This window comes from Alternaria alternata (assembly GCF_001642055.1).
Source record: "Alternaria alternata strain SRC1lrK2f unplaced genomic scaffold CC77scaffold_31, whole genome shotgun sequence".
NCBI classification, from domain to species: Eukaryota; Fungi; Ascomycota; class Dothideomycetes; order Pleosporales; family Pleosporaceae; genus Alternaria; species Alternaria alternata.
In genome coordinates, this window is record NW_017306220.1 from 65,917 (window position 1) to 93,208 (window position 27,292).

General features: G+C 51.8%; 13 protein-coding genes across 13 annotated transcripts; 6 read left to right on the plus strand and 7 right to left on the minus strand.

Annotated features, from left to right (window-relative positions):
* Positions 1 to 503: 503 nt before the first annotated feature.
* CC77DRAFT_1066845 (Aldo/keto reductase) lies at positions 504 to 1,496 on the minus strand (the record flags this gene model as incomplete). The annotated part of the gene is made up of 1 exon (XM_018528932.1): positions 504 to 1,496. One exon carries the CDS (start codon positions 1,494 to 1,496, stop codon positions 504 to 506), a length of 993 nt encoding a protein of 330 aa, XP_018379935.1.
* Positions 1,497 to 2,225: 729 nt separating this feature from the next.
* Positions 2,226 to 3,574, plus strand: CC77DRAFT_1082334 (FAD binding domain protein; the record flags this gene model as incomplete). Its single annotated transcript, XM_018529358.1, has 3 exons — positions 2,226 to 2,715; positions 2,784 to 3,159; positions 3,232 to 3,574. 3 exons carry the CDS (start codon positions 2,226 to 2,228, stop codon positions 3,572 to 3,574), a joined length of 1,209 nt encoding a protein of 402 aa, XP_018379936.1.
* A 364-nt stretch (positions 3,575 to 3,938) lies between these two features.
* Positions 3,939 to 5,863, minus strand: CC77DRAFT_1025674 (synaptojanin-1). The gene has a single exon (XM_018526112.1). It carries the CDS (start codon positions 5,833 to 5,835, stop codon positions 4,027 to 4,029), a length of 1,809 nt encoding a protein of 602 aa, XP_018379937.1. The 5' UTR covers positions 5,836 to 5,863; the 3' UTR covers positions 3,939 to 4,026.
* Positions 5,864 to 6,478: 615 nt separating this feature from the next.
* CC77DRAFT_948427 (ras-domain-containing protein) lies at positions 6,479 to 7,379 on the plus strand (the record flags this gene model as incomplete). Its single annotated transcript, XM_018535199.1, has 5 exons — positions 6,479 to 6,551; positions 6,609 to 6,628; positions 6,677 to 6,703; positions 6,758 to 6,949; positions 7,026 to 7,379. 5 exons carry the CDS (start codon positions 6,479 to 6,481, stop codon positions 7,377 to 7,379), a joined length of 666 nt encoding a protein of 221 aa, XP_018379938.1.
* A 437-nt stretch (positions 7,380 to 7,816) lies between these two features.
* On the plus strand, positions 7,817 to 8,553 carry CC77DRAFT_558639 (hypothetical protein). The gene is made up of 3 exons (XM_018532177.1): positions 7,817 to 8,097; positions 8,156 to 8,237; positions 8,288 to 8,553. The coding sequence occupies exons 1-3, from the start codon at positions 7,918 to 7,920 to the stop codon at positions 8,491 to 8,493; spliced, it is 468 nt and encodes a 155-aa protein (XP_018379939.1). The 5' UTR covers positions 7,817 to 7,917; the 3' UTR covers positions 8,494 to 8,553.
* Positions 8,292 to 9,180, minus strand: CC77DRAFT_1025676 (hypothetical protein; the record flags this gene model as incomplete). Its single annotated transcript, XM_018526113.1, has 1 exon — positions 8,292 to 9,180. The coding sequence occupies one exon, from the start codon at positions 9,175 to 9,177 to the stop codon at positions 8,614 to 8,616; it is 564 nt and encodes a 187-aa protein (XP_018379940.1). The 3' UTR covers positions 8,292 to 8,613.
* A 676-nt stretch (positions 9,181 to 9,856) lies between these two features.
* On the plus strand, positions 9,857 to 11,796 carry CC77DRAFT_1066849 (hypothetical protein; the record flags this gene model as incomplete). The annotated part of the gene is made up of 2 exons (XM_018528933.1): positions 9,857 to 10,210; positions 10,267 to 11,796. The coding sequence occupies 2 exons, from the start codon at positions 9,857 to 9,859 to the stop codon at positions 11,794 to 11,796; spliced, it is 1,884 nt and encodes a 627-aa protein (XP_018379941.1).
* Positions 11,797 to 11,940: 144 nt separating this feature from the next.
* Positions 11,941 to 14,034, minus strand: CC77DRAFT_1001019 (cytochrome P450 monooxygenase; the record flags this gene model as incomplete). Its single annotated transcript, XM_018523140.1, has 6 exons — positions 11,941 to 12,648; positions 12,770 to 13,247; positions 13,339 to 13,463; positions 13,513 to 13,581; positions 13,637 to 13,739; positions 13,798 to 14,034. The coding sequence occupies 6 exons, from the start codon at positions 14,032 to 14,034 to the stop codon at positions 12,191 to 12,193; spliced, it is 1,470 nt and encodes a 489-aa protein (XP_018379942.1). The 3' UTR covers positions 11,941 to 12,190.
* A 1,308-nt stretch (positions 14,035 to 15,342) lies between these two features.
* CC77DRAFT_1025678 (hypothetical protein) lies at positions 15,343 to 17,589 on the minus strand (the record flags this gene model as incomplete). The annotated part of the gene is made up of 1 exon (XM_018526114.1): positions 15,343 to 17,589. A coding segment is annotated over exon 1 (1,943 nt), but the record flags the coding sequence as incomplete, so codon positions are not given.
* A 197-nt stretch (positions 17,590 to 17,786) lies between these two features.
* CC77DRAFT_558790 (hypothetical protein) lies at positions 17,787 to 19,257 on the plus strand. Its single transcript, XM_018532180.1, has one exon. It carries the CDS (start codon positions 18,168 to 18,170, stop codon positions 18,852 to 18,854), a length of 687 nt encoding a protein of 228 aa, XP_018379944.1. The 5' UTR covers positions 17,787 to 18,167; the 3' UTR covers positions 18,855 to 19,257.
* Positions 19,258 to 19,387: 130 nt separating this feature from the next.
* On the minus strand, positions 19,388 to 21,286 carry CC77DRAFT_948433 (tripeptidyl-peptidase 1 precursor; the record flags this gene model as incomplete). Its single annotated transcript, XM_018535200.1, has 2 exons — positions 19,388 to 21,015; positions 21,070 to 21,286. The coding sequence occupies 2 exons, from the start codon at positions 21,284 to 21,286 to the stop codon at positions 19,388 to 19,390; spliced, it is 1,845 nt and encodes a 614-aa protein (XP_018379945.1).
* Positions 21,287 to 23,081: 1,795 nt separating this feature from the next.
* CC77DRAFT_948597 (HET-domain-containing protein) lies at positions 23,082 to 24,125 on the plus strand (the record flags this gene model as incomplete). The annotated part of the gene is made up of 1 exon (XM_018535207.1): positions 23,082 to 24,125. A coding segment is annotated over one exon (1,044 nt), but the record flags the coding sequence as incomplete, so codon positions are not given.
* A 556-nt stretch (positions 24,126 to 24,681) lies between these two features.
* Positions 24,682 to 27,045, minus strand: CC77DRAFT_1099843 (hypothetical protein). Its single transcript, XM_018530026.1, has 2 exons — positions 26,028 to 27,045; positions 24,682 to 25,973 (listed from the first exon to the last, which is right to left on the minus strand). Exons 1-2 carry the CDS (start codon positions 26,594 to 26,596, stop codon positions 25,130 to 25,132), a joined length of 1,413 nt encoding a protein of 470 aa, XP_018379947.1. The 5' UTR covers positions 26,597 to 27,045; the 3' UTR covers positions 24,682 to 25,129.
* Positions 27,046 to 27,292: the final 247 nt, after the last annotated feature.

A 27,292-nucleotide genomic window follows, 5' to 3' on the forward strand; every position in this document is an offset into this window, starting at 1 on the left:
GCCATCCATGGATATGACCACGGAATAAAAGCAGGTCGTCGTAAAAGTGTGATGGATTGAATCTTTGGAGGATTTCCTACATAGGCGATACGCTAGTGGGTGCGACAGGCACCAAGAACAACAGATGAAATGGCACCTTCCCACGGCGGCTTCCGTTTGGCCCTGGCCATTCTCATAACCCCTCCAATGCAAGAAGGTAAAATGGCCTTTACGGAATCCCGTGACGCAACCTAGTACACGATGATGTTGATCAGTGCGAAGTTCGGTACACTCGCAAGCCCCAAGTATATAGTATCGCTCCCACGAAAATCCATCCAATCCGAGTCGGATTGGGAATGTCCTCTCAGGCAGGTGGCGATAGAGGATGGGAATACACTGTGAACTCCCAAGTGGATGGCTATAGGTCACGTCTCAAGAGTCCGCTTCTCGAGCACCAAGGGTCAAGTGGAAGATTATTGATGAAGAGTATGTTCGACACGTCTTTCCAACTACTGGCTTGCTCATCACAACTTCACACTATTCTGTATGTCTCCAACTTCTAAACCTTTTTGTCCCTGCAACCAGACGAAGTTATCCATTGGCGCCTCAGCCTTGACAGTCTCCCATAACGCATCAATGCTCTCCGCTGCCTCGGCGCTCAAGTGGCCCTTCCGAATGCTCCCTACCGTCTGAATAAGCTGGTCTAATGAGCTCGCGCTGAAAATAATTCCATCCTCATCTGTCAGCGCAGAGTGATGTGCTACCCACCTGTACGCCAACTCCGCCTTCGTCACGCCCTCGTTTTCCGCAATCGCACTCCACAACTTTAGCCCCTCGCGCAGAGATGGCTTGTTGTACATGTCGTTGTACATACCACCCATGACGTCTTTATTAAACCGGCCCGCGCCCGCATCCAGATCAGTGGCGGATTTACTCAAGAATCCGCCCGCGAGCGGCGAATAGGCATAGAAGACTATGCCCAGCTTGCGCAGCACGGGGAACAAGTCTTTCTCTAGGTGGCGCGCCATAGGGTTGTAGTTGCCTTGGTAGACTTCAGGGAGCGGATAGCCTTTTTCCTTTGCGAGGTTGTACACGCGCTGCACGTCTTGCGGCGCATAGTTGCTCAGGCCGAAGCGTTTGAAGAAGCCGAGTTTGTAGGCTTCATTGATACCAGCGAGGGTGTCTTCGAGTGGCACGTCGGCCGAGGGCGAGTGCATGTACACTATGTCGAACTGCTTGATGCCGCACTTTTGAATAGCCTCCTTGACGTGCGAGACTATCGTGTCCTTGCGCGCTGACCCGGGTACAAAGCCGCCGGGAACTTTGGTGTCGATTGCGAACTGTGTGCGCTTCTCTTGCTTGCCGATGGCTTCTTCTGAGCCGGTATAGAGGCGGGCTGTGTCAATTGTGGTGACACCAGAGGTGAGCAGAGCGTCAAACACCTTGTTCATGATGTCAGGGCTGCCCAGGGCTGCCCCGCTCATGAAAGCACTTCCTCCAAATACTATCTTGACCATAATGGCTGTAGGTACAATGTCGAGAAATTGGTTCGCTTGTTGTTTTTGATTGAAAAGCCGGATCGATCAATGCGTTGTATCTGGGGGAAGGTTGAGTAGTTCAACCGACAGCAGCGAGGCCCTTGGACTTATACGTCCTCAGAACCACACTCGCATCCAAGATCACAACTGTACAATTTCTAAGCCATCTCTTCGATTACTCAACCCCCTCTTGACACACCGTATAGCAAGATGCTCAAACCATCGCAGTGTCTGGGAAACGGTTAGTGTATCAGTCGCGAAAGGGTCGAAGACTGTCTAGCGCAACACGCGGACAGGTCATAAGGAACTAGGTTTCTCGGTGGTAATGATGTACCCTTCACTCCGCTTCCTCCGCTTTTTCGGAGCCGATGCCCACTTCTCCGACTTCTCCGACTTCTCCGTGATTGGAGTCGGTCTTTGTTGTTCATAACCGATGATTGCGACATAACTATCCTAGAATTGTTGCTTAGAAATGAATAATTGGGACCCTTTAGCGTCCGTTAATGTTGGGATATAAGAGTAATCAATCAATTCTACGGAGGATTCTGACTATATAGGCAGTACGCTAGTGGGTATAGAAAGTACCAATAACAGCACATGAGATAACTCTTTCTTCAGTTAATAAGTACTACTGCAAGCCACAAGATCTATTACATCGGCATTGGAACTTCTATCCACTTCTCGTTTTCACCCTTTCTCACCTAGAATATGGATCATCAGAACAAACTTCGAGTCATTATCGTCGGTTCAGGATTAGCAGGACTGACCGCGGCACGTATCCTCCGCGAACACCACCATGTCACCGTGTACGAACGTGGAGACCAGACCGCTGCAACTGGCGGACAAGGCATCTCCATCTCTCCAAACGCAGTCAAGATCCTCGAGCGCATCGGATACGATCGTGAAAAGGCAGGCGCAGTGCCGATCTATGGCTATCGGTCTTACGATAAAGAAGGCAACGTTAAGAAGGACCACGAAGTCGACTTGAAGACAAGGTATGGGGCAGATCAGTTGACGCAAAAACGATCCGACTTTAGGGATGAGCTCATGACGCTCGCGACTGCACCTTCTGCCGAGTTGAAGATTCAAGGTGATCCAGCACACATAGTCTACGACACTAAAGTTGTCGATTTGGATGCGGAGGAAGGGAGAATAACGCTAGGAGATGGAACAACCGCTGAGGCTGACGTCGTCATTGGTTAGTATTATCACACCGCGCGAGATTTGCATGAACCCTCGAGAAGATGCTAATGGGAAAACTCACAGTGGCCGACGGCGTACATTCACGTCTTCGTAATCGTATTCTTTGCGATGATAGTATCCAAGTTAAGACGATGGGATTATCATGTTACCGCGTTGCCGCCTCTGCAGACGCTGTCAAAGAAGTGCTTGGTGGCTCTCTTCCTCATTGGTGGGAGCCAACCACAGCTCAGAATCGGGTGTGCATACTCAATGATGGTAGTGACCGCTTTGTTGCCGCGTATCCACTCCGTCATCACGAGTACATGAACTTCTCATGCATCTTTCCTTCCCGTATGTCGAAGCAAAGCAACAGAACCAATTCATGGTATGCGGAGGCGAACAGCGAAGAGATTATAGAGATTTTTCATGATTTTGAGGAGTCTTTCCGCAAGATTCTTAGGTAAGTAACGTTTTATCCTGTTCATTCACCCTCAAACAGAGTTTCACTTTTTGCTCACATCTTCTTTTCAAGCATCGCGACAGAAGTAAAATATTGGGAACTACAGGAACTTGATGCTCTACCTACTTGGACTCGGGGCCGTGCAATTGTGATCGGAGATGCCGCCCATGCAATGCCACCGCTGCAAGGTCAAGGAGCTAATCAGGCTGTCGAAGATGGTGAGAGCTTCTGTTTGCTTGAAGGGGTGGAGCCCAGAGATGTTCCGAAAGCTCTAAAGCAGATCGATAGTCTGAGGAGACCCCGAGCAACGCAAGTTCAAGAAGATACCCGTAATATGGCCGGTGAAGTCAGTTGGGAGGACAGAATGGCCAAGTACGATTTTCTGTATAGTTATAACGGTATTCGTGAGGCTTAGAAAGCACAAATAGATTTCTACTTGGGTACCCTGTTATAGAATGCCTCTATACCCTAGAGGACCACTGTAAAGATTATTCTTATACCTTCTCTACCAATATTAAAAAAAGGAAAGAAGAAAGAAAAAACTATTTATACATCCGAAAAGACTCATAGACACTTCACTCTTCTCCTTCTTGTCTTTCAACGGCTCACCTCACCCCCTCATCTCGATCTTTTTTTTTTTTACAAGAACCACAATAGCTAACCATCTACTCAATCCTCTTCTTCCCCTCCTCCAGTCCCAACAACCTCGCATCACTCTTGCCCCTCTCGTGTTTCGCCGAACCCCCAACCAACGGTCCCACAACAGGATGGTTCCGGACCTTCTGTAGCGTCTCCTGGAAAGCTTCAATTTGCGGGGGTTGTCGGTTTAGTTTAGGCCAGTTGACCTGTTTGAGTGAGGAGAGGAAGTTAGCAAGCCGTTTTTGCGAGAAGGAAAAGGAAGAAAAGAGAGCTCCCTGGACGATGGTGCAGATGGAATGGACAAAGACAAGAAGAGAAAGGAAAAGAGACGGAGAAAAAACTTACGTATAATGTACCATGTCCCCACATAAAGTTCAGACAAGCCGCAGCCGTCAGAAGAGACAAAAGGAGGAGAAGACGCAAAGGCCAGACAGCAGCATCAGGCGCTCTCCGCGTCAGACTGCCGACGAGTATGAAGAAGACGGCCGCAGCGAAGATATACGGTATCGACTGAATGAACAGTGGCCGTCTATCCGCAAAGAGAAGTTGTCCACCCCCAACCCCATCGCTCGGCAGATAATTACCCAAGAAGAGATCAAACCCATCTTGTCTCGGCCCATCAGCAAAGTTATTGAGACAATATCTCGTAATACTATTATTCAAATCCTGCAACGCACCCGCCTTGGTCCTCACGCCCAGTCGAGTGAAATCAGTCTTGAGTGCGCCTGTGCCCGAATACGACTTGGACACAACATCCGCATTATCGGCCCAGACGTTGCGGAACAGAAACTCAAAGTCTTTATCCTCCTCGGCCGACTCGCCTTCGCGCAGGAGACCGAGGTCAATCAACATGCGTGACAGGACGAAGCGCCCCAGCATGCTCTGCACGACATTCGTGCGGTCGAGACAATCCATGCAATTCGTGCGCACGACAGCCGTCTGGTGGCGGCGGACTTCCACACCCGACCCATCGCCCGGCATATCGACGCCACAGAAATATCCGTGGCGCAGAATGTGCGGTTCGAGCTGGTTGAGCAGGAGCTTAGCGCGGTCCCAGCGGAGACCCTTTGTTTCGTTGTGGAAGTCAAAGTAAATGTAATGTAATCGATCGTAGACGGTTTGCGCCTTTGCCGGATCGATAATGTGGAACTTCTCCGACGTGATGCGGTCGCCTTGGACGTTTTCCGAAGGCGACGTGTGCAGCAGGTTGACCATTTGCTCGTAGGCTTCTTTGACGCGCTGCTCGCGGCCCTTTTGGTTGACGAGGTTGACCATCCAGTTATCGCCGTAGAGGCGGATTTGTTCGGCAAAGTGCTTCTTTGCGGCGGGGAGGGCGTTGTCGATGCCGCGGATTTGCAGCTTGGGCGTGTACTTGAGCGTGTTTACTTCGGCCCAGTAGACGGGTACGCTGCCTCTGGTCTGGACGTAAGCGAGGACTTGAGTCTCCTTGCCCGCCGTGCTGGACGGGTTCTGGTTGGAGCCGAAGCCGCCGGGGCCGCCTGATGCGTTGTCGTTGAGGATGATGGTCTGTTCGGTTTCGTTGAAGTTGGACACGTTGCCGTTCTCGTCGATGCCGCGGGAGAAGTAGCGGGTGCCTGCCTTGAGGCGCGAGCGGCGCGTGATGAGGATAAAGGTGAGCGGCGTGCCCTTGATAGACGTGTTTTTAATCTCCAACATGCCGTACATGACGGGCAGGATGTAGGGGTCTGCGCCCGGCTGGTGGCCACTCGAGTGCCTGCCATATCCGCCACTGAGACCACCGCGGAAGTCGATGAGGTCGCTGGACACGAAGCGGTTCCAGTAGAAGCGGTTGTCTGCGCGCTTCCACAGGGGGGTCGAGGGGTCGAGGTGGGCCTGGCGCTGGAACGTATTTGTTATGTCGAACGAGTAGGAGAAGAAGAGCGGGCTGGTCTTGATGAGCGTCTTGAGGAGACTGAGGTAATTATCTTCGTCGGCATCGTGCAGCGGCTTTTCGCGTAGGGAGAGGAACTCGGTAGCGACGACTCTGTAAATCATGTGGCCTTTGATCCTACCCATGGGCTGGGCCTTTGTGATGACAATGATGTACTTGTCTTCACATGTCAGCATTCGCTTTCGTGTCGCCAGAAGTGCAGCGCATACCCAGTCGCAGCTTGATCATGCCGAGGATGCCAGCAATGCTCGAGACCCTCTTGGAGCCCAGCAGCTTGCCATCATGAAGGCGGATGTCACCTGACGGGCGGTCGACGACGAGGGTAGGGGCTGAGGGCGACGATGGCGAGGAGAAGGCGTAGTGCGAGGGCGAAGAGTGGACATTGATGTCGCGGTAAGGGAGGGCGACACTCATGGCGGCGGGTGACTATAGGCTGAAGAGCGTGGAGCTCTGTCCTGGAGTCGTGTGGAGTAGTTGTTTGATACGTCGTGTTTTCGACGACGGACTGTTCCAGGGTTTCGTCATGGCGGCCATTGCGGCCAAGGGTCCCCGACTCGTGCGCTAGGGCCAAGCACCGGGACGCAGCACCTCGTCACAGCACCCACCAGCTCTTTCACCCTCACCCCAACACCACGCCTCTACATATCCCCTCCCACAGCCCGATATACCGACTGCCCTCGACAGTCTGTCCGCCGCTTCCACCGCTTCCACCCTTCCACCGCCCAGCCTCGAATACCCTACACCCGATAGCGCCGCGTCACCCCCGTCATGTCGGCCAGGATGCAGCAAGGTCAACGGCCTGGAGGCTCTAGATTTGCACAGTTCAAGCTGGTGTTGCTGGGTACGATCTGTTCTTAACAAAACTGTTGGCGCAACTAGATAGACTAACAAGCACCAGGAGAATCCGCCGTCGGAAAGGTGCGCAAGCCTATCAAGGCAGCCATGACATAAGCTAACACCTCGCAGTCGTCTCTCGTGTTGCGCTTCGTCAAGGTACGACATGTCCCTACCGCAAAGACATGAGAGCTCAACCGCTAACCCGACCAGGATCAATTCGACGACTACCGGGAATCCACCATCGGCGCCGCCTTCCTCACCCAGACCATCGCCCTCGATGAAAACACAACCGTCAAGTTTGAAATCTGGGATACCGCCGGTCAAGAACGCTACAAGTCGCTCGCGCCCATGTACTACAGAAACGCAAACTGCGCCGTAGTCGTCTACGACATCACACAGGCTGTACGTCCTTCCTCCATGCCTTGATAAATGCGATGGAAAGAAAGAAAAAAAAACTGACATAGCCCGTGACTTCCAGGCCTCCCTAGACAAAGCAAAAGCCTGGGTAAAAGAACTCCAACGCCAAGCCAACGAAAACATCATCATCGCCCTCGCGGGTAACAAACTCGATCTCGTCACCGAATCCCCCGATAAGCGCGCCATTTCCACGGCCGACGCCGAGCAGTACGCCAAAGAAGCCGGTCTGCTCTTCTTTGAAACGTCGGCCAAGACGGCTGAGAATGTTAAAGAGCTTTTCACGGCGATTGCGAAGAAGTTGCCTATTGATCAGGCGACGGGGCCGAGGAACTTGAGGCCGGGACAGCAGCGTCAAGGGGTTAATCTGAGGCCGGAGGCTAATCAGACGCAGGGGCCTGGCGGGTGTAACTGCTAGAACTTGATTTCATGGCGGAATCGCACGCGCGGAAGGAGATGATGCTGTAGATTGTGTAAACTTGGGCATGGGGAATTTATGTACGCCCATCGCCCGGATAGTGTGCATGTGCGTGTCTGTGTTCCTTATATCTTCCACTATGTTCATTTTGGAACATATATGGGCCTTTGGCGGGGATAAGGAGTAAGGATTTGTTTTGTTCGGTCGTTATCAGTTTCCTTGTATTCCAAGAAGAGAGAAGGAGAGACAGAGAAGATATTGGGGCCACCTGAGCTTTTTTTAATTAATGATTTCGACAATTTGCTCTCCTGGTTCCGTTTCTTTCCCTTGTTCATGGTCTTTTTTCTGTCCAAGGGGCGGAAACGTTTTTGCAACTTGATGGTAAAAGAGCAGTATAACGGGAGATTTTGTGGGCTAAGGAAGAGAGGTGAGAGTCGATTCACTGGAGTCTAGATTGTAAGTTCTGCGCAAGATTGGCGAAGTTTACTCCATTTCGCATTTGCGTAGAGCGACTGCACTGTGTCTCTAGGTAGTCTCCATGCAACTAGCAGCGTCTGACGACGTGGTCGTGATTTCCCCTACATCAATTCGCTCTGGACTATTTCCTCTCTATACCACTCCTTTACACAAGACCTCCTCTTACAACACTTCTCCTCGCAACACTTCTCCTCGCAACACTTCTTCTCGCAACACTTGCCCAGCATGCAACATTGTTGAAGTAGGTAGCTTTCAACACGAGACGTTACACACAAGAGAAAGGCGCTGACAATACTTAGGCATCTCTAGTTCTCGTCATCACCCTCGTCCTCGATATCGTCACCCTCATATTCCCCATTCCAATCAGCAACGCTCGCACCGGTAATTCCTGAAGCGAGATACACAAGACTTGGGTGCTGACAAAGCTTCAGAAAGAGCTGGAAGCCGGGCTGCGATATCGCGAAGCAACGCCGTAGTATATCCTGTCTCACCCGACGGTACTGCCGAGCCATGGACGACGAGCCATTCCCACCTACCGCATCAACGTTGTTGCCATCAATGGAACGTACGCCGAACGGCCGAAGCCTGCCAAGGGTGTCTGCACCCCAGCGCTGGAAGGCGCCCGTCTTGCGGTTAGTGCCCTTCTGCGCCAGAGGCTTCTCCCCAAGGCCCAACGTACCCAACCCTTAGAGCCAATCCTTTTCCCGAAGTTACGGATCCACTTTGCCAACTTCCTTTGTCTACATCGTTCTATCAACTAGAGGCTGTTGTTCACCAGTTCCTTATCAAAAATTGGTACTTCACTCGGCTCGACTTGAGCCATATCGTGCCTGCAAGTGTACCGAACTATGCGCTCGTCGATAACAACGATTATCAACACTATTGCGCACCACCCAACGTCAAGCCAACAGCCTTGGAAGGCACGCGCGCTACGCTGAAAGAGCCAACGATTTTTCCCCTTCGTTCGAAAGTATTTCTGGTTGTCGCCGAAGATGTGGTGGTAGCCTGTTTGCTGTCCGGAAGTAGTGGTGGTTAGAATTATGCGTGGCCGATATCTGTAAGGAACAACGTATGCGGGATAAAGTGCGCCGAGCTCGATTTCGCGCAGTCGCGCTGGACTGACGACGAAGGGGCTGAAGGGAAAGTGTTCTGCGACGCAGGAACGGACGTTATTTAGTTCACCGACAGCCTTTGATAACCTCTGCCTTGCATGAAGCAGGCTATGCAAGACGTGGCTTACTCTGATCGCTTTCTCCGATGCGCCATAGCCTTGCGCAGCCTCCAGACTCACGCGCAGCACTCGTCTACCTGCCGCTGCCATTGGTCAGCCTGTCGCCTCAAATAATCTCAGCCTTACATGGAGTAAGCTGTGCAGGACATGGCATGCACCGATGACTGTTCTTAATGCGCTGTAGCCTCGACCTGCGATAAGTGTTAGAAATCATTACAAATGTAGTGGTTCTACATTACTGAAACGGTTGGCCCTTACGATTTATCTTTATATCTCTGCATCATCAGGTACCACTCGCGAAAGGCCTTTTTTTGTATGTGCACATGCGCTCGGATTTCCTTGTTCCAAGCTCTTCCACCAGCGCGTGACTCATACACAGCAGTTAATCAGGATGTCTTTCCAAAGATCTCGTATTTACTTATGGCAAGAAACTCATAGGGCGATGTTCTGGATTTCCTGGATATGCGCTTGCTTCATATCTACTTATTGTTGTACCCTGGCATCTGGGAACATCCCTTCTATAGCATCCATCACCGCTAACATCGCTTTGGTCGTCATATTGCAAATAACCGTACGTTCCAAGCGGTCGGGCAAGTTTCTCTTTAAGGCTTATATGTTAGTGATTATTTCATCTACTATACATACAACTGAAAACAACATTAAACAGATCAATGGAGGCGGCAGGAAGCAATCCGAGAATGAAGGTTTTGGATGCAGACCCATAGCGGCCTTGTCACGCCATGGGACCAATGGGCAGATTGCGAATGGAATGACGGATGTGCAGCGGTCTCAGTCAGCTACTAGCAACCCAGTGCTTTCCGATGACCCAGCACCTGTCTTCAATCTCGAAGAGATCAGCAAAATCTACTCTCCATTGATAGATGGCGCAATTCGTTTGCTTCATATTTATCCATCTGGAGATGAAACTTTGGGCGTGGAAGCTGACTTGGTACACTTTCCACTACTGTCTGCTCGATTGAAGAACTACAAAGCCTTGTCTTACACATGGGGGGTAGAGAAGGCTTCGGTATCTATTGCCATAAATGGTGCGTCCATGTTGATTAGCCCAAACCTTGACAAGATACTGCGGGAAATAAGGGCTCTTGAATATGAATATGTATGGGTAAGTTCAAGAGGCTTTCAGATCTTCAGCAGCTCGAGAGCTAATAGCAAATCTAGGTTGATGCTATTTGCACAAATCAGCAAGACGACATAGAACGCAGTGCCCAGGTCATCCGCATGCGAGCCATTTACTCTGGAGCACAATCAATAATTGTCGCTACTGAAACTGGAGCTACGACCGCTGCAGACCGGATCAATCAAATACTTGATTCCATTGAAACAGCATCATATCCGACCGACCCCGCTACCAGTTTTGCCGATATACTTAACGACGAACTGGCTCTGTCGGCGCTTGAAGCATTCTTTAAAGACCCTTACTGGACAAGGATCTGGATCTTACAAGAGTTTGCGATTGGATATAACATAGAATTCCTCATCGGGAATCGTACGATTGCGGCCACCAAGTTGCGGACATTACTCGAGAAGCTGAACGCGCAAAGTTCCGTTAAGGATCGGTGGAAACAAGTCAACACTGTGTTCAAAATCCGAACGGATTGGCAGCAAGAGGTTTCGCTGAAACTTTTACTACTTCTTGAGATCACCCAGGGGTCATTGTGTGGTGTCAGACATGATCGTATCTTTGGCCTACTTGGACTTTCGGTCGATGCATTGAAGTACTTGCCCGAGCCAAATTATAAAATCGACCTGAACACAATGACAGTCGCAATCACACGCGCCTACATCCAGAGAAACACGTTAGAGATCATCCTCTTAGCCCCACATTGCCCTCACACTGATTTACCAACCTGGTCTCCAAACCTGTTCCATTTCGATTCCTTCCCTCCTGAAAGCCGACTAATCCGCATGATATCGAACATCGATTCCAAATCCCGGTGGCGAGCGACAAGTGAAGCGGAGTCAAGTATGACCTTCCATGGCCAGAGTCTGCTGACGCCTGCCGTTCGGATTGGATCCATACGCAGTCTTGGAACAACAATTTCCGACCCTACGGAAATAGGATTTCCAGTCCACGACGCTACCTGGGCTAGAAAGATAAGTTCCTCTCATCTCTGTAGAGAGTTCTACGAAGCAATGCTTGAAGAACTTTACACGCCAAACCCCAAACCATCTTCCTACAGGGCATCTCACTTGCGCCTTTGTGCAATACATGGGCACAGCTTTGTCAAGGTTTTCATCCCCAGCCATGGGTCTCCAGATCCAAAGATGCTCTACAGCGAGTTGGTGAGATGGATCTGTGGGAAAAGAGCCTTTTTCACCGGCGCAAGCACATTGGCGGAGAGTGCGACGCGGCTTAGACATCGCTTCCTGATGTACGGATGGAATGCTTGGAGTATGACTTACTGGGATGTCGGACTTTGGGAAAGAATGGACAAGATGGCAAGACTTGACATGCGCTTGATGTGCTTGGATGGCAGCCCAGAGTACCAGATCGGTTGGGCGGCGAAAGGAGCGCGACTGCACGATGAAGTTTTTCTTATTCCTGGTTGCAGCAGTCCTGCTATTCTGCGCAAGCAGCCTGACGCAAAGTATGAGGTTGTAGGTGACGCTATCGTCACAGGAGCTATGCAAGGAGAGCTTTGGGAGAAGTTGCGTTCAGAACACGTTCGGAACATCGAGATTGTGTAGAAGTATGTGAAGAAGAAACAAGGTCAATATTGCTTGCGAGTGTACCGAACTTCGCACTCATCAACACTATCGCGCACTAAGTTGCGTCATGGAATTCTGTAAAGGCCATTTTACCTTCTTGCATTGGAGGGGTTATAAGGATGGCCAGGTCCAACGCTCTCTCCGGATGGATGAGAAAGTGTAAGAGTACGGGGCATGGAGTGATCTCATAAACATGACGAGTCTGTATTCGTTGTCATTCCAGTGAGAGAAATTGAGCAAAGGGGATGATAAACAAGGGCGGGGAACACGGAAAAGGAAACAAACACCTACTCATCCCGAAGATGCTTGCTTGCTTGCTTACTTGCTTGCCTGTCTCATAGCCCCAACTCCCAGCTTCCCAAACAACTCCATTTCACACATACACCAACCCTTCCAAATCAACCTCCACCTCCCCCTCCTTCCTCCTCCTAAACCTTAGCCTATTCCCCTTATCCAACGCCTCCGTCTCGCCAAACAAAATCTTCGACGACAAATCACATCGCTCACCTACCTCCCAATCATACTTGAGCAGCAAATGGCATAGCGCAATCTTCATCTCGTTTGCGGCGAAAAACCGCCCGGGGCAGCCTTGTACGCCGTGGCCGAAGGAGAGGTTGTCTGGGCCGGTGGATACGAGATGGGCTTGGCTGGCTTTGGTGGGGTTGGGGTCGAGACGCATGCGGTAGTAGCGGTAGATGTCGTATTTGTCGGGGTCGGGGTAGATGGCCGGGTCGGACATGTGGTAGCCGTCTACGGCGATTTGTTGGCCTTTGGGTATGACGGTGCCGTTGGGGAGGACGACGGTGCGTTTGGCTTTGCGGCGCATTGTTACTGTTTGGTTTGAACGTTAGATTTGTCCATGTTTATATTTGTTGTTCTGCTTTTCTCTCTCTCGCGCGCTCCCTCGCCATTTTCCAAGAAAAAGATAAAAGACGGGTTTTTGGCAACTTACAATACGCAGCGGGTCTATACCTCTGCGACTCCTTCAAGCAGCTATCCATCAACTTCAAATTAGCCAACGCCCCCTTTGTCAACCCCTCACTGCTCAACACCCGCACAATCTCTTCTCGAAGCGCATCTACGTATTTCGGCTCACTTGCTAATAGCGTCAGGGCATGTGTCAGTAGCTCACTTGTCGTATGTATCGCAACAAACGACAGCGCAGTCTGGAAAAGCGCTGGATCGTAATTCGTGCCCTTGCTTTCCTGCTCGTACCAGTCAATCATGTCGTTGAAGACGGGTTCGGGCTGCCCGTTCCGTCTTGCCTCGGCTTTTAGCGCTTGGCGCTGGGTGAATAATGGGGTGAGGATTTCGCGGCAGAGGTTTCCGTTTTGACGTACGGTTTTGGCTTCCGAGGAAAGGTAGGGAACGAGGAATTTTAGGTAGGGGGGGAGTGCTGCCATTTTGAGAGTCATGATGAAACATGTTGCCTGGAGTCCTTTACGTTAGTCTGATGGTAATGCCTGGTCTGTTTTGTCGTTTCGAATACAACACTTTTCGTGAAAAGGGAAATTGACTGACGGTGTAGGCTTTTGAGGCTGAGAGCCAGGCTTCGTTGCGGCACATGGTGTCGCCGAGGAAGATTCTGGTGGACAGACGGGCGGTGAGTTGAAGAATTGAGTCTGCAATGACTGTTTCTTTCCATTCTACGAGCGTGATCAATTGGTGCAGAGAAGAATGGTGGATGCATCGTACCAGGATCTTTGCCAAATATCACATCGCACGCATAAGTGGCTTCTTCTGAGAGGGGCTTTGTCAATGTGTCTTGGAAGATATTCGTTAGCTTGGTATATTCTACACAACTACTTGATCTGCTTACTCAAGTATTTGGTGAGTTGTTTCATCACAACGGTTTGTACCAGTCGTTTCTCGTGTAGCAGGACAGCGAACATTTCGAAGCCATGCACATGTCCAGAAAACATCTAATACTTGATGAGCTCCGACGTCATGTATCGACGGTATCAAATAACGTACCCTCACTACTGCTTCTGCAAAGCTAAGATCCATTGAGTTGCGAATCGTAGCCGCATACTCTGGAGGTAAGATAAGACATTCGCCCGTATCAGTAATCAACCTGTAAAGTTGCTTGCCATAGCGCCTCCTGGCTTCGCTCATTATGGCCCTCCCATTCTGTTGGAATTCCAGTCGTTTGAAAAGTGCAGTCTGATACCAGCGTGGAGGATTGGCTAGAGGTGGTTTCGCTTTACCGCTGGTCATGACAACGACCGAGAGTACAACCATGACGCCCAGAGAGATTGTCATCATCGCTGGCAAAGACGGCACAAGTGCGTCTAGCGATGGCTCCGGTGGAACATGAGGGATTCGCGATGGTCCAGGAATCGACATATTGAGGATATCGTGGTTGAATGGATGACTGGAATATCTGGTGTACACAAGAACAGCAGTTCTTATAGCGAATTCTCCATCAACGCAACCTCAACATCAGGTTCTTATCTAAGTACATCTTCCGTGCTAAGCGCATCGATAATCCCTTTGTCATCTGTACCCAGTCGTGTGGCTACATTTGACGTTGTACCGACCCACTGATCAACCACAGTCCACGGATAGCAAAAGCTCCTCCTTCCGAATGCAACCCCATATCTTTCAAGGCTCTCTTTAAGCCTTGGCATCATATGCATTGTATACGACCGACGCAATGGCTTCCCACGTTCAGAGGCCTGGTGCCTGAGCTCGACCCAACGCAACCACAACCCTCCCAACCCAACCCCCCAAATCCCTCGCCAAATCAGTCCTCTAAAATGGTAGAAAAGCCCCAAGTATAAGACGCCTGAGTGCCGTTACAGAAAAACCCCTGCCACCTGACCCGCTTTACGCTCTAACCAGGCGGGCGGGAGATTCTTTTTTTCTACCGACACTAAAACCTCCGAGTAACAACGACAGTTTCGAAAACCCTCCGAATGACGTCAGAGGCGCAGAAGTCCTGATTACTTGCGACATCCCTTATTGGCATGGTAGATACAAGGCCAGGAGCCGAAAGCTTGAGGTTGCTTGTTGAAGTCAAGTCCACCTCTTGCCATACTCTGACGGAACGGGCCGACGGCTTGGAGTTGCTTCTCGAAGCCAAGTCTGCCTACTCCCGTGTTAGTTGATACAACATCATCCGACACTTGGTTCTCATCTTGGATGCATCTTTTACTAATTCTTCTATCCTGTATAGAATAAGCGCCCAGTCCTCACTCAGCAACTGCAATTCCAGCAGAACCTATTTTTTATTCCTCAAACACTCTCTATCATACATCCCAGCGACATGAATGTCAACAACTGCGCTATATGCCCATCACTATATAGAAAACCACCATAAAAACAGCATATCTTCCCAACTTAGTAGTCAGAATGATTAACATCCCTGGCTTGCGATCACATCAGCAAGCCCATCTTTCAAATGTGCAAATCTTAACATTTACCACACTGTCAGAAATAACCTCCGAACAGAAACAAGAACAAGCAAAAAAGAACAGCTTTTCTATAGACTAATACTCGTATTGTTACAAAACTACAGTAGTATCGGACTACGGAAAAAACAAACCACCAAATGGGCGGGTTAGAGGGACGGGCAAATAAAAAAACCCACATTCGGCGCCTCCTCTAACCATCAAGAAGCTCATATCAAGCCTTGTCTCTTAATCAATAAGCAAGCTATTCAGCCTCGCCTCCGTAGCAATAACATCCAACGCCTGCTTCACCTCCAACACCCTCCTACACTCGCCCAACCAATCCTTACTCAGCACCTTAGCCCAACCCTGCAAGCCATTCATCTCACGAGCCGCGGCATCCAAATCGCCTTCCTCGAGCAAAACCTCTGTTCTGCTCAGCACAGCTTCCACATCCGCACCAACCGCCAATCCCGACTTCTTAAACAGGACCTTTGACATGGCCAAGCTAGCAAGATGGCTCGCCATGCCCGCATCCTCGGGCAAGAGCGCCGCTTTCCTGACTTCTGCCGCGACGCGGCGGAAGCGATCGATGAGGAGAGCGGAGCTGGGAATACCGCGCTGGTACGCTTGTGGGTTGATGGAAGCAATCGCCGCGCTGACGACGGGATCATCAGCCGCGATTTCCTTGAGGGCAGCCAGTTCCGTGACAAAAGGTTTGGGCGTGGCTTGGGTTTCGAGAGCCGACTTGACGGCCTCGACGGCTACGACGAGATGCTGCGTCTTGAGGTTGGCGTCGACGACGCTGTTCCACTCGCCCGTCAACTTTTCGAGCTCGTGGACAGACGACGAGAGTTCGTTGAGCTTGCCGAGGCGGCCGTCACGTTCGGCTTCGACGCGTTCGCGGACGTTTGCGGTAAAGGACTTTTGCATGTTGATGCTTTGCTCTAGGAGCTGGTTCTTGAGCTTCTGGTCGTAGACCTTTTGTGCGGCCTGGAGTTCAGACTGGAGACGCTCTTTGTAGGATTGTGATAGACGCTCGCGCTCATTCTCAAACTCCTCCTTGAACTGGGCTTCTTGGGCTTGCATTTGGTGATCGAGACGTGTGACGAGTTCCTTGGCGGCTTGGTCGAATTCCGCGTGGGCGGCGGCGACCTTGTCTTCGGTCTGCTTCTGCAGGCTCTCCTTCATCATGTTGATGTCAGACACGACCTTTGCGAGCTCGCTCTTGGCCTTGTCAAGCGCAGAGTTGTATTTGCCATCGTGGGCGTTGTCGGCGTTGATGACAGTGATGATGTCGTTGACGATCTTGACAACGTCTTGGACAACGGGCTCGGTGGCGGAGGGGACGCTGAGGTGGTCTAGCTGGGAGATGGGCTTGGCTGGAGTCTCCTTCTTGACGACCTCCTTGACCGGGGCGGCCTTCTCTTCTGTCTTGGACGGCGCGGGTGAAGGTGCACCGGAGGAGACCTTGGGCTGCTGACCACTCGACTCGGTGCTGTCGGGCTTCTTGTTGGCGTCGACAGCGCTCAGATGGGGGCCCTTGGAGCCCAGGTCGCTCTTGTTCTCCTGGGCTGGGCGCGCCGTCAAGCCGCTCCGTCCAGGGATGGTGACCTTGTTCTCGCCAGAGATCTGAGGGTGGAGCCTCGGTTCTCCAGCGCGGCCGGGGAATCGTCGCCTGAACTCGCGCTCCTCAAAGTATGCAACGGCATCCTCTCCGTACGGAATGTATTCGGTGAAGAAGTCATGGAAGTTGTCCGAGACGAGCGAGTACCAGACACCGCCGGCATAACCGAGGCCGGAGAGGACGGTGAGCCAGAGAAGGAGCTTGCGGAAGATGCGTCGCTTCTTCTTGGGCTTGGGCTGGATTGGGTCGGGGGCTATGCTCGACGATCCGGGGCCGGTGGGCGGTGTTGTCTTTGGCGATATGGCGGGCGCATCGCGAGAGGCTGCGGCAGCCACGGAGCTGTCGGGGGCGAGCGGTGCTTTGGGAACGTCCGAGGCCTGGATGGAGCCCTCGCCGATGGGGGTCGGGTTGGAGGGCGATGTGGTGGGTGCCGGGTTGGGGACGGCCGTCTCGCCCAGGTTCTTCTTATCGTCTGCGTAGAAGCGTTGGGCGACGTGCCATTGCGGGCGAGCGGCGCGGACCAATGGGCGGGCAGCTGGACGGGCCCTTAGGATGGAGGCGCGCAGCATGGTGGGCTGGCCCGGGAGATGCTGGATGTTTGAAGGGTTGGTGATGGTCGTCGATGTTGACCAAGGCCATGAAGATTTGGAGCTCAACCGACATCACACGTCAGGTGGTCCGTGTGTACCCACCTCCCTCTCGGCGCACACATAACCACGACACCGACAACACCGTCCCAAATTCGACACAACGTCGACAACATGCCGTGTCAAGTCCATATTTGCTCGCTGCACACAAGTCGCTGCTGCTAATAAGTTGCTGCTGCTAACAAGTCACTGCTGCTAATCAGTCACTAACTGCAGCTTCACTTTTCCCCCATTCTCAACCACCCGCAGCCAGTCGCTTCTGCTCACCTTGACCCTCCAACTCTCTCTCTCTTTTTTCTTTCTCTACATTGCATTTCACCTCTGGCTCTTTCTCTCACTCAACATCTTGCTCGTACCTTCCGTTTTGCAAACTCAAATAGACCCCGACTGAAACAAGACAAGTTAGCACAGCCTTGGGCGTCACCAGCTCGCAACGTCATCAGATCACGTCCAGAGCGCCGCCAACAGGCAGCCGCACTTCCACCTCAACAACATCCGCCCACCTTCACCCCGCGCGTTTCTAGCGGAGAGAGACCCACCTTCCAGATCCGTCTGCAGCGAGAAAATTTCACCTGTGGCTTCGTTCCTCGGCTACAAAGTGGCAAGCTCCAACACCAACATCAAGTCTGCACCTCCGTCAGCTGAGCAGAATCTGAACACCTGTCCCCACCTCCACCAAGGAAAATGGCCAACAACGCGCGACAAAGCGCCGCGGCGCATGACGACGAAGATTATAGCTACGATCTTAGCAACGCCATATATGGTCACTTCCCCATATCACCCCACCAGTCACGCGCCACGTCCCCAAACTCTTCCAAGAAAAGAAATCCCATCACCACCAGCGCCAACCAAAATCTCGCCAGAAAAACCACCATCTCACTCAACCGCCACAACGCACCTCCAACCTGGCTTCCGCAAGCCCAGCAATCTGGCAAAAGAGAATACAACATGTCCATCCACCAGAGCACGTGCTTGAACCTGAACATGGCGGCGTCGGGACAGAGTTCAGAATCCGATCTGTGGATCTTACCCGAACTCGACGACTGGGAGGAAGGCGAGGAGACGGAGACGGAATCGAGTAGCCAGGGCACCCTATCGCCATCGGCATCGCAATCGTCGACAACAGCACCCCAACCGCCAGCAGCATCTCAGGGACCCAACAAGTGGGCTGGGAGCTTTTTCCGCCGTGCAGCAAATAGTAATTTGGAACGTCTGCGGACTCGTCTTGAGGGGGATGGCTGGGATTTTGTGGGCGGGCGGTATCGTGATGATGAGATGAAGTGTCTGGGTGGTGGTGGTGGTGCTGAGGGAGAGGAGAGTTTGGATGAGGAGTTTGATGTTGTTGTTTTGTCGGGCGAGAGGGGGGTGTAGTACTACTGGTTGGTCGTGAAAGAGAAGTTACCTGGGTGAGGTATCGGTGGTAAAAAGAGAAGTATGTGGGCCGAAGACGAAGGGTTCCGACTTTGACGACAACTTTTCATAACATGAGTACACGAGGGTCTTTGCGGTTTTTTTCTAAAAGCGAGTGTTTTTCGACGATACCCCGGCTGTTTTTCTTTTGTAGTACATGCTATTGGTTGGTCACGATGGTGGAAAAGTTGACCAGAATATTACGAGTCACTAATGCAAACAAATATCGACCAACATGTCGTTATGACGGATACCCATGCTGTTGGAGATCTCTACCTGATAAATTCTGTTATCGCTTGGATTGTCCAATGAAGCTCATGTCTTCTGATCTGCATGTTATTGCCGTCGACCACTTGGAATGTATTCACGGTATACTTATCAGCGCACATGGTAACAAGTCATCATGATCATTATAACATTGTATGAAACCTATTTTCTAACAATAAGCCACACCATCCACCATGATCCGCCGTAAACGATCTCAACTCATCAAATCAGTGCACATGTGCGCCAGCCAGCTTAACCAGCTTAGGGAAATCCGGTGTTCCAAACCCAGTAATCGGATCCCACCCCTCCGTGACGGGGAAACCTTCAACGTTGCATCCATGGCTGAAGCCCTTTGTAATATCAGTAAGGCCCTTGTGCCCCTTCTTGTACAACCAAGGGTTCAAGAAACCCAGCGTGGGCTTGCCACTCGCCAACAGCGCATCGTTGACCAGGGAGAAGATACCAGCAGTCAACGGGCAAGACGCCGAAGTACCAGAAATAGTGCCTTCAGTTCCGTTCCAGAAGTAGGCAAAGTACAGGCCTTGGGCAGCTAGATCAGGGTATCCGCGGCCCGTCTTGTTGTACAGACCCTCGTAGGTGTCGCCGAGCGAGTCAACGTACTGTGGCACGACGCTGTCCTGGTACCAAGGGCGGGGGAAGTAGTTGCTAAAGCCACTGCCGCTAGAGTATAGATCGCGGAAACCAGCAGACGTGTTGCGACTCGGGCGGTAAGCCGATTCCTCGGGCTCAAAGTTCATGGTCGCACCGACCGTCGTGACGTAGGGGCAGGAGGCGGGGAAGTTGGGCTGGAATTGGTACTTGTTGCGGCCGTCGTTTGTGTAGCAGGTATCTGTGCCGCCGAGACCGCGGTCGCCGGAGGAGAAGAAGAGGGTTGTGCCTCTGGCACCTACTTGGGCGAATTGCTTGCAGACACGCTCGGCGTAGCTCTTGGGCACGGTCTGCTCCGAGTCGCCGTACGAGGTGGAGATGATGCGGGGGATGGAGTGCTGGGAGAGCAGCCAGTTCACCCACACGAGGTAGGGCTCGTTGGTGTTTGTGGGAGTGGAGACATCGGGTGTGAAGGGAGGTGAGCCGCCGGTGGAGAAGGAGGTGATGGGTGTTTTCCAGCTGATGCCCGAGATGGCTTGGACATCGAGGTTAGCCTCGCGGCTGATGCCCTCGACGGTGGATTGGTTGTAGGTCAAAGGACCGTCTTGAGTGGGGCCGTTGTCGATGGAGATTTGCTTGAAGGCGTAGGCTTGAGATACGGCTTCTGGGCGGTATTTCTCCAGGAACATCTTGGTGTCGGGTCGGATGGGGATCTCGCCGAGGTAGTTTGTGAAGCCGACGCTGTTCTTGCGGCTGGCTTTGGTGTGGTACCATTTGGTCTTGTAGAGAGTCTGGAAGCATTCCGGGGTGACGGATGTCACGTTGCAGACAGCAGAGATGGAGGAGTTCTGGGGTGTGTGGTAGCTCGCAGGTACCTCGACCGCCTCATCGACAAACGTCGCCTCGTTGGGGGCGACGCGGAAAAAGGATGTGGTAGGCTGGATGGTGTCGATGTGAGCGTGCAGGTGACGGGGCAGAGACCAGGCAGTTGTACGCGCAACAATGGAGCCATCCTTGTGCTTGTAGGTGTGGTACTCGGTGTCGAGAAGGCTCTCGACCATCTCAATGGGAAGATGGACAATGACCCAATCCTTGGCCGAGCTGTAGCCCACATTGTCGGTGTCGATACCGCTTTCGCGGAGCCACTCGTGCACCAGGTCGTGAGTCTCGGAGCTAGGCGCAACAAGCTCGTCAACCTCATCGGCGCTCAGATGCTGACCGTAGCGCTTGTGGTCTGGGTCGGAGACTATGCCATGTCAGCTACTCAAGGGTACCCGGATTACAGTTGTAACAAACGTACCTTCATGAAGATGGCGGTCAAGCTCCTCAAATCGACCCTGCTTGAGACCAATCTGCAGCTGGATAGTCTTGCCACCATGTGCCCTCTCGAGCTTGGTCCACTCCCTCGGCGCAAAATGAGTCTCTTTGACAACATACGGGCTTCGAGCCTGGATAGGAGAAGCCAGCGCATCACGCGCGGCGACAGCAGCCAACACAACAGTCGCGAAGATCTGCATAATGAATATTGGTCTTGAGAGCAGATGGCAGACGCGCCCAGTCGCATCAAGCAGTCTTGATAGCTATTTAAGCTTCAGCGAAGCACCGGCTAACGTCGCGTCATTACTACCCAGAAGCTCGTTGGTACCTTGGCGTACTCCAGGGCCTGCTGCCCCATGTGGAAGGTTGATAATAAGGTGCATAGTACTTGCATGTCGATCCCCGTATAGTCGGAACAAACGCGACTGCTTTCCTATCGCCTGGGAGCGCGCAATCTGCATCGCGGCAAGCTGGAGATTGCCAGGATGGCACAAACGCCATGCTGCATGCACATGTCGTGCTGCAATTCGTGGCGTGGTGATATGATAACGGTAATGACGATGTTCGCAGAGGCCGGGGACAAGGCTTGCAACATTGCAGGTCAGTTGGTGTTGCTAACGGAATAGCCTCGGAAGTAACCGCGCTAACGCCAGAATAGGAAGCTACAAAACTTGGACACATTCGTGCCGCTCGATAAACAAGCAAAGTCAAGCCGCTAGTCGGTGGAACTGACGGCAATCAAGCTGGTCTTGGTAGAGCTTGAGTCGGTCTTGGGAAGGTGATTGAGTGGACCGTGTTCCGGACTCGACTGACTACCAGCGTCGACCCCGCCGCCAACCTGGTTGACGGCTTCGAACGATTGTACTGGGTCCGGTAACCCAAGAACGCAGTCTTGAGTTGTTCATTGGTGAATTGGACATCAAGGTGCTTGCGTTAATCTGTTTTCTGCCATGGGCGGATGGGCAATGGAATCCGGTGCCCCGCGGTAGTCTAGCCCGACAAAGAATGATGTGAACTCTCGATGACTATACTATAGTTTGGTAGTCCTCACTGGAAACTTGTTGCTGAATATGCTTGCTTCCGAAGATCTCAGGACGAGTGCGACGAAAACAACTACATTTGATCTTTATAAAGTCGGCTTAAGGTAATTGCGGCAAGCACGGTGATCGCATATCCACCAATTGTTATGGTCTTCCTCATTCCACTACCGCCCAATCATGTCCCCATTTCAACCTCCGTTTTACACTCCATCACAGAAACTCATGCTATCTGTATGTCAACGATGCGACTTATCACATGACTGCCAAGGACGCCACCGGTACTGCGGGGCTCATGACCTCGCCACCCAGCCTGGTGCTTGTTCAAGGGCTGAAGATACCCCATTCATGCGACACCTTTGACCTTCACACGCAGATAATCTGCGTCCTTCCAGTTCGATGCAGTCAACAATTTCAGCCCAGCTACAACCTTGGACGCCAAGCTCTGAGAATGATTGTTGCCAGATGTGTCGCTCATTTTTCGATTTTGTTGCCAGGCAACAGACTGTTCGAGGAGCGACAATGGTCTTTCATAACATCCAACAGCTGAAAGAGTCTTCAGAGAATGGCTGCCATATGTGCATCTTGATCTTATTGTATATAACAGCGGAACAGCAGCGTCGGTACCTTGAAGAGCTGGAGCGCGCAAGCGAAGGCGAGCCCCAATTCGTGGCTGTTGTTTGGTTGTCCGGTATACAACCTCGAGCCACTCCGTGTCTACGAATTCAGAAAGCACATCCAAGACCACCTGAATGCAACCGAGTAACTGTCTGCGAATTGAGATGTGAGGTTCTGACGAGTGAGTATCAATACAGTATGTATGACTGTCCCTTCTTGCACGGCTCTACTTATGTATCGGCTACCAGTGCGGCTTCTTAAGCGAGTGCAACCATCTACAGACTCTCGTGAGACTCTTAACATGATACATTACTGGTTGAGACAATGTGAAACGACTCACATGCGATGCGCGCAAAGAAGAGGCGAGCGATCTCGCCAGATTCCTACCCGACTGCTGCAGGTGCAGCCCTTAATACCAAGCCCCAAAGCATATCTCCGCCAGACTGCTCAAATACCAGAAGATGCAAGGTACACGACTCTAAGTCACTGCTGGGGTCAATATATGCCAATAAAGCTTGAAAGGAGAACGTTGCAAGCATTCTTGGATGGGATCGATGTTGGCAGGCTTCCACCAACATTCCAGCAAGCCATCATGCTCACTAAGTCGCTTGGTATAGAGTACATATGGATCGATTCTCTTTGCATTATCCAGGACGATGACACTGACTGGGCCAATGAGTGTACTCGAATGACGTCTGTCTACATGAATTCATTTGTCAACATCGGGGCGAACGCGGCTGGAGATTCTCGAGGAGGCCTTTTCCAACAACGATCATGGAAATCTGTGAACCCCTTATCGGTGAATCTTACGTATATACCCACAGGTTGGTATCGCAAACCTGTCGTATTATGGCCGAATCCTGGAATCGGGGCCCTGCTTGATAATGCGCCGCTTGGGGATAGAGGGTGGATCGTTCAGGAGCGTCTTCTTGCGCCACGCACTGTCCATTTCCTGAAACACAAAGTCGTATGGGAATGCGACGAATGTCAGGCATCCGAGACGGACGTCACAGGAAAGCTTGAAGACACCTACCTCTATAAGAGGACATATCTGGCTGTACCTATAGCACCGAGCCACGGCGCCGGCGATCGCATCACCCAGTTTCTGAACACATGGCGCGACATTGTCGACTTATACAGCACCGGCAAGCTGTCGGTAGCCACAGATAAGCTAGTAGCATTATCTGGAGTTGCAAAATATATGTTTGAACATCGTCAGGACAACAGGACTCTGCGATACTACGCAGGCCGTTGGAGCCAAGACTTCGAGTTGCAACTAATGTGGTCTGCCTCCCCCGTCAACACTGGCAGTCGATCACAGACTTACGTCGCACCTTCATGGTCGTGGGCGTCGTACAATGGCGAGGTTTCATTTCCAAATTATTACAGCAGAACCTCATTGGCACAGCTCATCAGTATAGAGACCTTCCCTCAATCGGACCCGTTTGGTGCGGTTTCAGCGAGCTCCCGGGGCTATGTTCGCTTCCGAGGTCTATTGTGCAGAGCTACTGCCACAAATTCTAGCCGCTTGCATGATGAGAGAGGCCCTAGCACACTCAGATTGCTCTCGTCCGGCATCAACATTGAGTGTGTTGATTTGTCATTTGATGAGCCTGACGGAGTAGTAATACTCGAGAATAGTGTTGAGCAGCAAAATTCTTTTGTTATCTTCGGGATCTCAGAGGGTGGATCACTCCAAGGGATCCTACTGCAGTTGACTGGGATTCAAAGAGGTCAATACCGTCGAATTGGTGTTCTTCGAGTTGATGAGCGTTGGGCGGAAGATGAGCAGGACCACATTGGTGCTTTAACAGATGCGTTTGGTGCTATGGATATGCCTGAACAATACTATGAGCACAGGGGAAACGATTGGTATGAGTTTATGATTGTTTGAAATCGATTTTACTCTGGTTTGCTATGCACTTCTCTGGATCATCGACGTCCGTCTTACACTAAGCGCTGTATAACTCCTTGTCCTCATACTTGGTATGCGTTCCCTACTCTTAGCATGGATGCACAAGGTATCTTTGGAATTACTGTTTCTACAACTAGATAGAGTGCTATTGAGATCTGTGCTCTATCAAGATATGCCTTAGCTGGGATAAGAGGCATGTTGGCACGGTCAAGACGAACCTAGCTATCTCCATGGCTCTCATTATGAGACCCTAGTATTATCATCTTGGAACACATAATTCGTGATCGTATAGTTCCTACTCGTTGGCTTAACATTGCAAATCGCCGAGTCCCAACCAGCATATCTAAGAGCTAGACTACGTTAGAGCTAAATAGTGAGGCAGCTATGACTAGAGTCGACATGGCCTGGTTGCAAATTCGCCAGACTAGGCGTCGCCACCTCCACCGATACATCTCACTCTCTCACTGCCCCCACTACTCCGCACCATTCGAAGTAGCGACATCAGGGTTAGGGTAGTACCACGCAGCCACAGCCACAATGACATAAACAATGATAAGCATAGCGCCCTCAAGGTAGTTCGACTCGCCGTCCCTGAGGAAGTTACCCACCACAACGATAGCCAGCACCAGCAAGACAATCATGAAGATCTCAAAGTTGAGGTCCATATCCTTACCCATGATCCAGCCAACAATAACCACGAGCGGAGCGTTGAAGAGAGCAGTCTGGATAGACGGACCGATGCAGTGGAAGAGGGCAAAATTGATCTGACCATCCCACGCTTCGTCAATAGCAGTCAGATGCTCAGCCGCCTTTTCGACAAGCGGCAACATGATGAGGCCGAGGAACTGGTCTGGAACCCCAGATTCAACAACATCTTCGATGCGCTCGACGAGGAAGACGGCGAGGAGCGTGACAATAGCGAGGGACAGGACAAGCGCAACCATGCACTCTGTAAAAGTAAACTTGGGCTTGGCGAGATCCTCGTGGTGGTCCAGATCAGCGTGTTCGTCCGCCTCGAGAACTTCGTCGAAGAGCGAGTGCTGGGAGCGCGCATTGTACCAGATGAAGATGCAAAAGGCGATGATGAGGAGGATGGAAGTCACCTGACTGATCCTGAGGACATTGTGCTGCAGGATCTTTTCCGTAAACTCGTGGTGCTTTGACGCGTGAGCGACAGCGGAGCCCTTGAGCGCGGAGTAGTAGGCTGATGGGATGAGCAGACCGAAACCGGCTACGAGGAGCAGACCGGATCCGACTTCGCTGACGGAAGCGTGGAATTTTTGGCTCATTTGGCGGAGGCCGCCGACGAAGAAGCAGCTAGCATCCAAGTCAGTATAACGTGCACGCTTGAACTTGTCGCGGAGTACTCACAGTCCAAGACAAAGCAGCAAGTTTGTCAGTATAGATCCCAGAATCGCCGCCTGGATGACCGGAATGAGGTTTCCATGCTCGCTCGAACCATCCCTAGAATGATGTTTGGCAATCAAGATGATGAATAGGATGATTTCCACGATACTTCCGAATGCAGTCTCGATCAGGATTCCGCTGACCTTTGGCATCTTCCTGGCAAACTCCTGGCCTGCGAAACCAAGGAGATTGGCTACGGGCACCATGGCGATGTAGCTGGTCGCGAAGATGGCAATGGGCATTGATGGTGCAGCAAAGTGCAGCACAATGGCTACAATGACAAAGGGCCAGAGGAGGTTGGTGTACTTTGCTGCATTGCTGCCGGAGCGCCAGGCTACGTTGATGAAGTGGGATGGGTGGAAGCCCTTGCGGCCGGACTCGCCATCGGGGTGGATGTGCGAGGGGATGATGTTGTGGAGGAGCGGGGTGGATTCATTGTGGTTGTTATTGCGGTTGTTCTGCCCATTAACATGGTCGTACAAGACGCGTGAGACGTTGTGCGAATTGTCGTGGCCGTGGCGGTTGGAAGACATGGTTGCGAGATTCCGGGTAACCGGGAGTGAAGGGCGCTGTGGTTGGTGGGGATTGATGGATAAGCTACCCTGGAACGGCGGGCAGCTCTTGAGTGGCCCGCTGCAACGCTGGACGGGAAGCAAGGCTTGTCTTGCTGGTCAATTTGGCTCGCTAGCACGATGCGAGATGTAATGAAACTTCTTCCTGCGTAGAGCAGTTGGGATGGAAGAGTTGAGGTGAGAGCTGGAGGTTTTTGCGGAGGGCGGTGACGCGCTGCGAGACTGCCCAGACGCGGCTGGGGCTGGGCGTTGCCGAAAAACAAGGCAGGATCGTCGAGGTTTGCCAGCGAAGCAGCTTCTTGCATCTCGCAACATCGTCAAACTTCACAAAAGATACTGTTTCGCGTTGCGATATCGCTCAGGGCTGGTATCTGATCTCTTCCGGCGCTCGCGATGCATAGCAGTGGGAGTTGATGGAACGCAATGGCCCTGGACACTTACCGCTGGCGAATGAACTGTGTACGAAAACAACGACCGTCAGCGACTTCGCCTTGGTTGCTTCAAGTCGCTTCTAATGCCCCCGTGAACGACATGTTGCGCGATATACCGGAAATTCAAAAGCGCGGTTCTGAATGAGTTCCACCACGGAGTTGACTAGAAAGTGTCTACGCGCGAACCAAGCCCGCCAAAGATCATGTTTCATCCAGGGTCGACGCA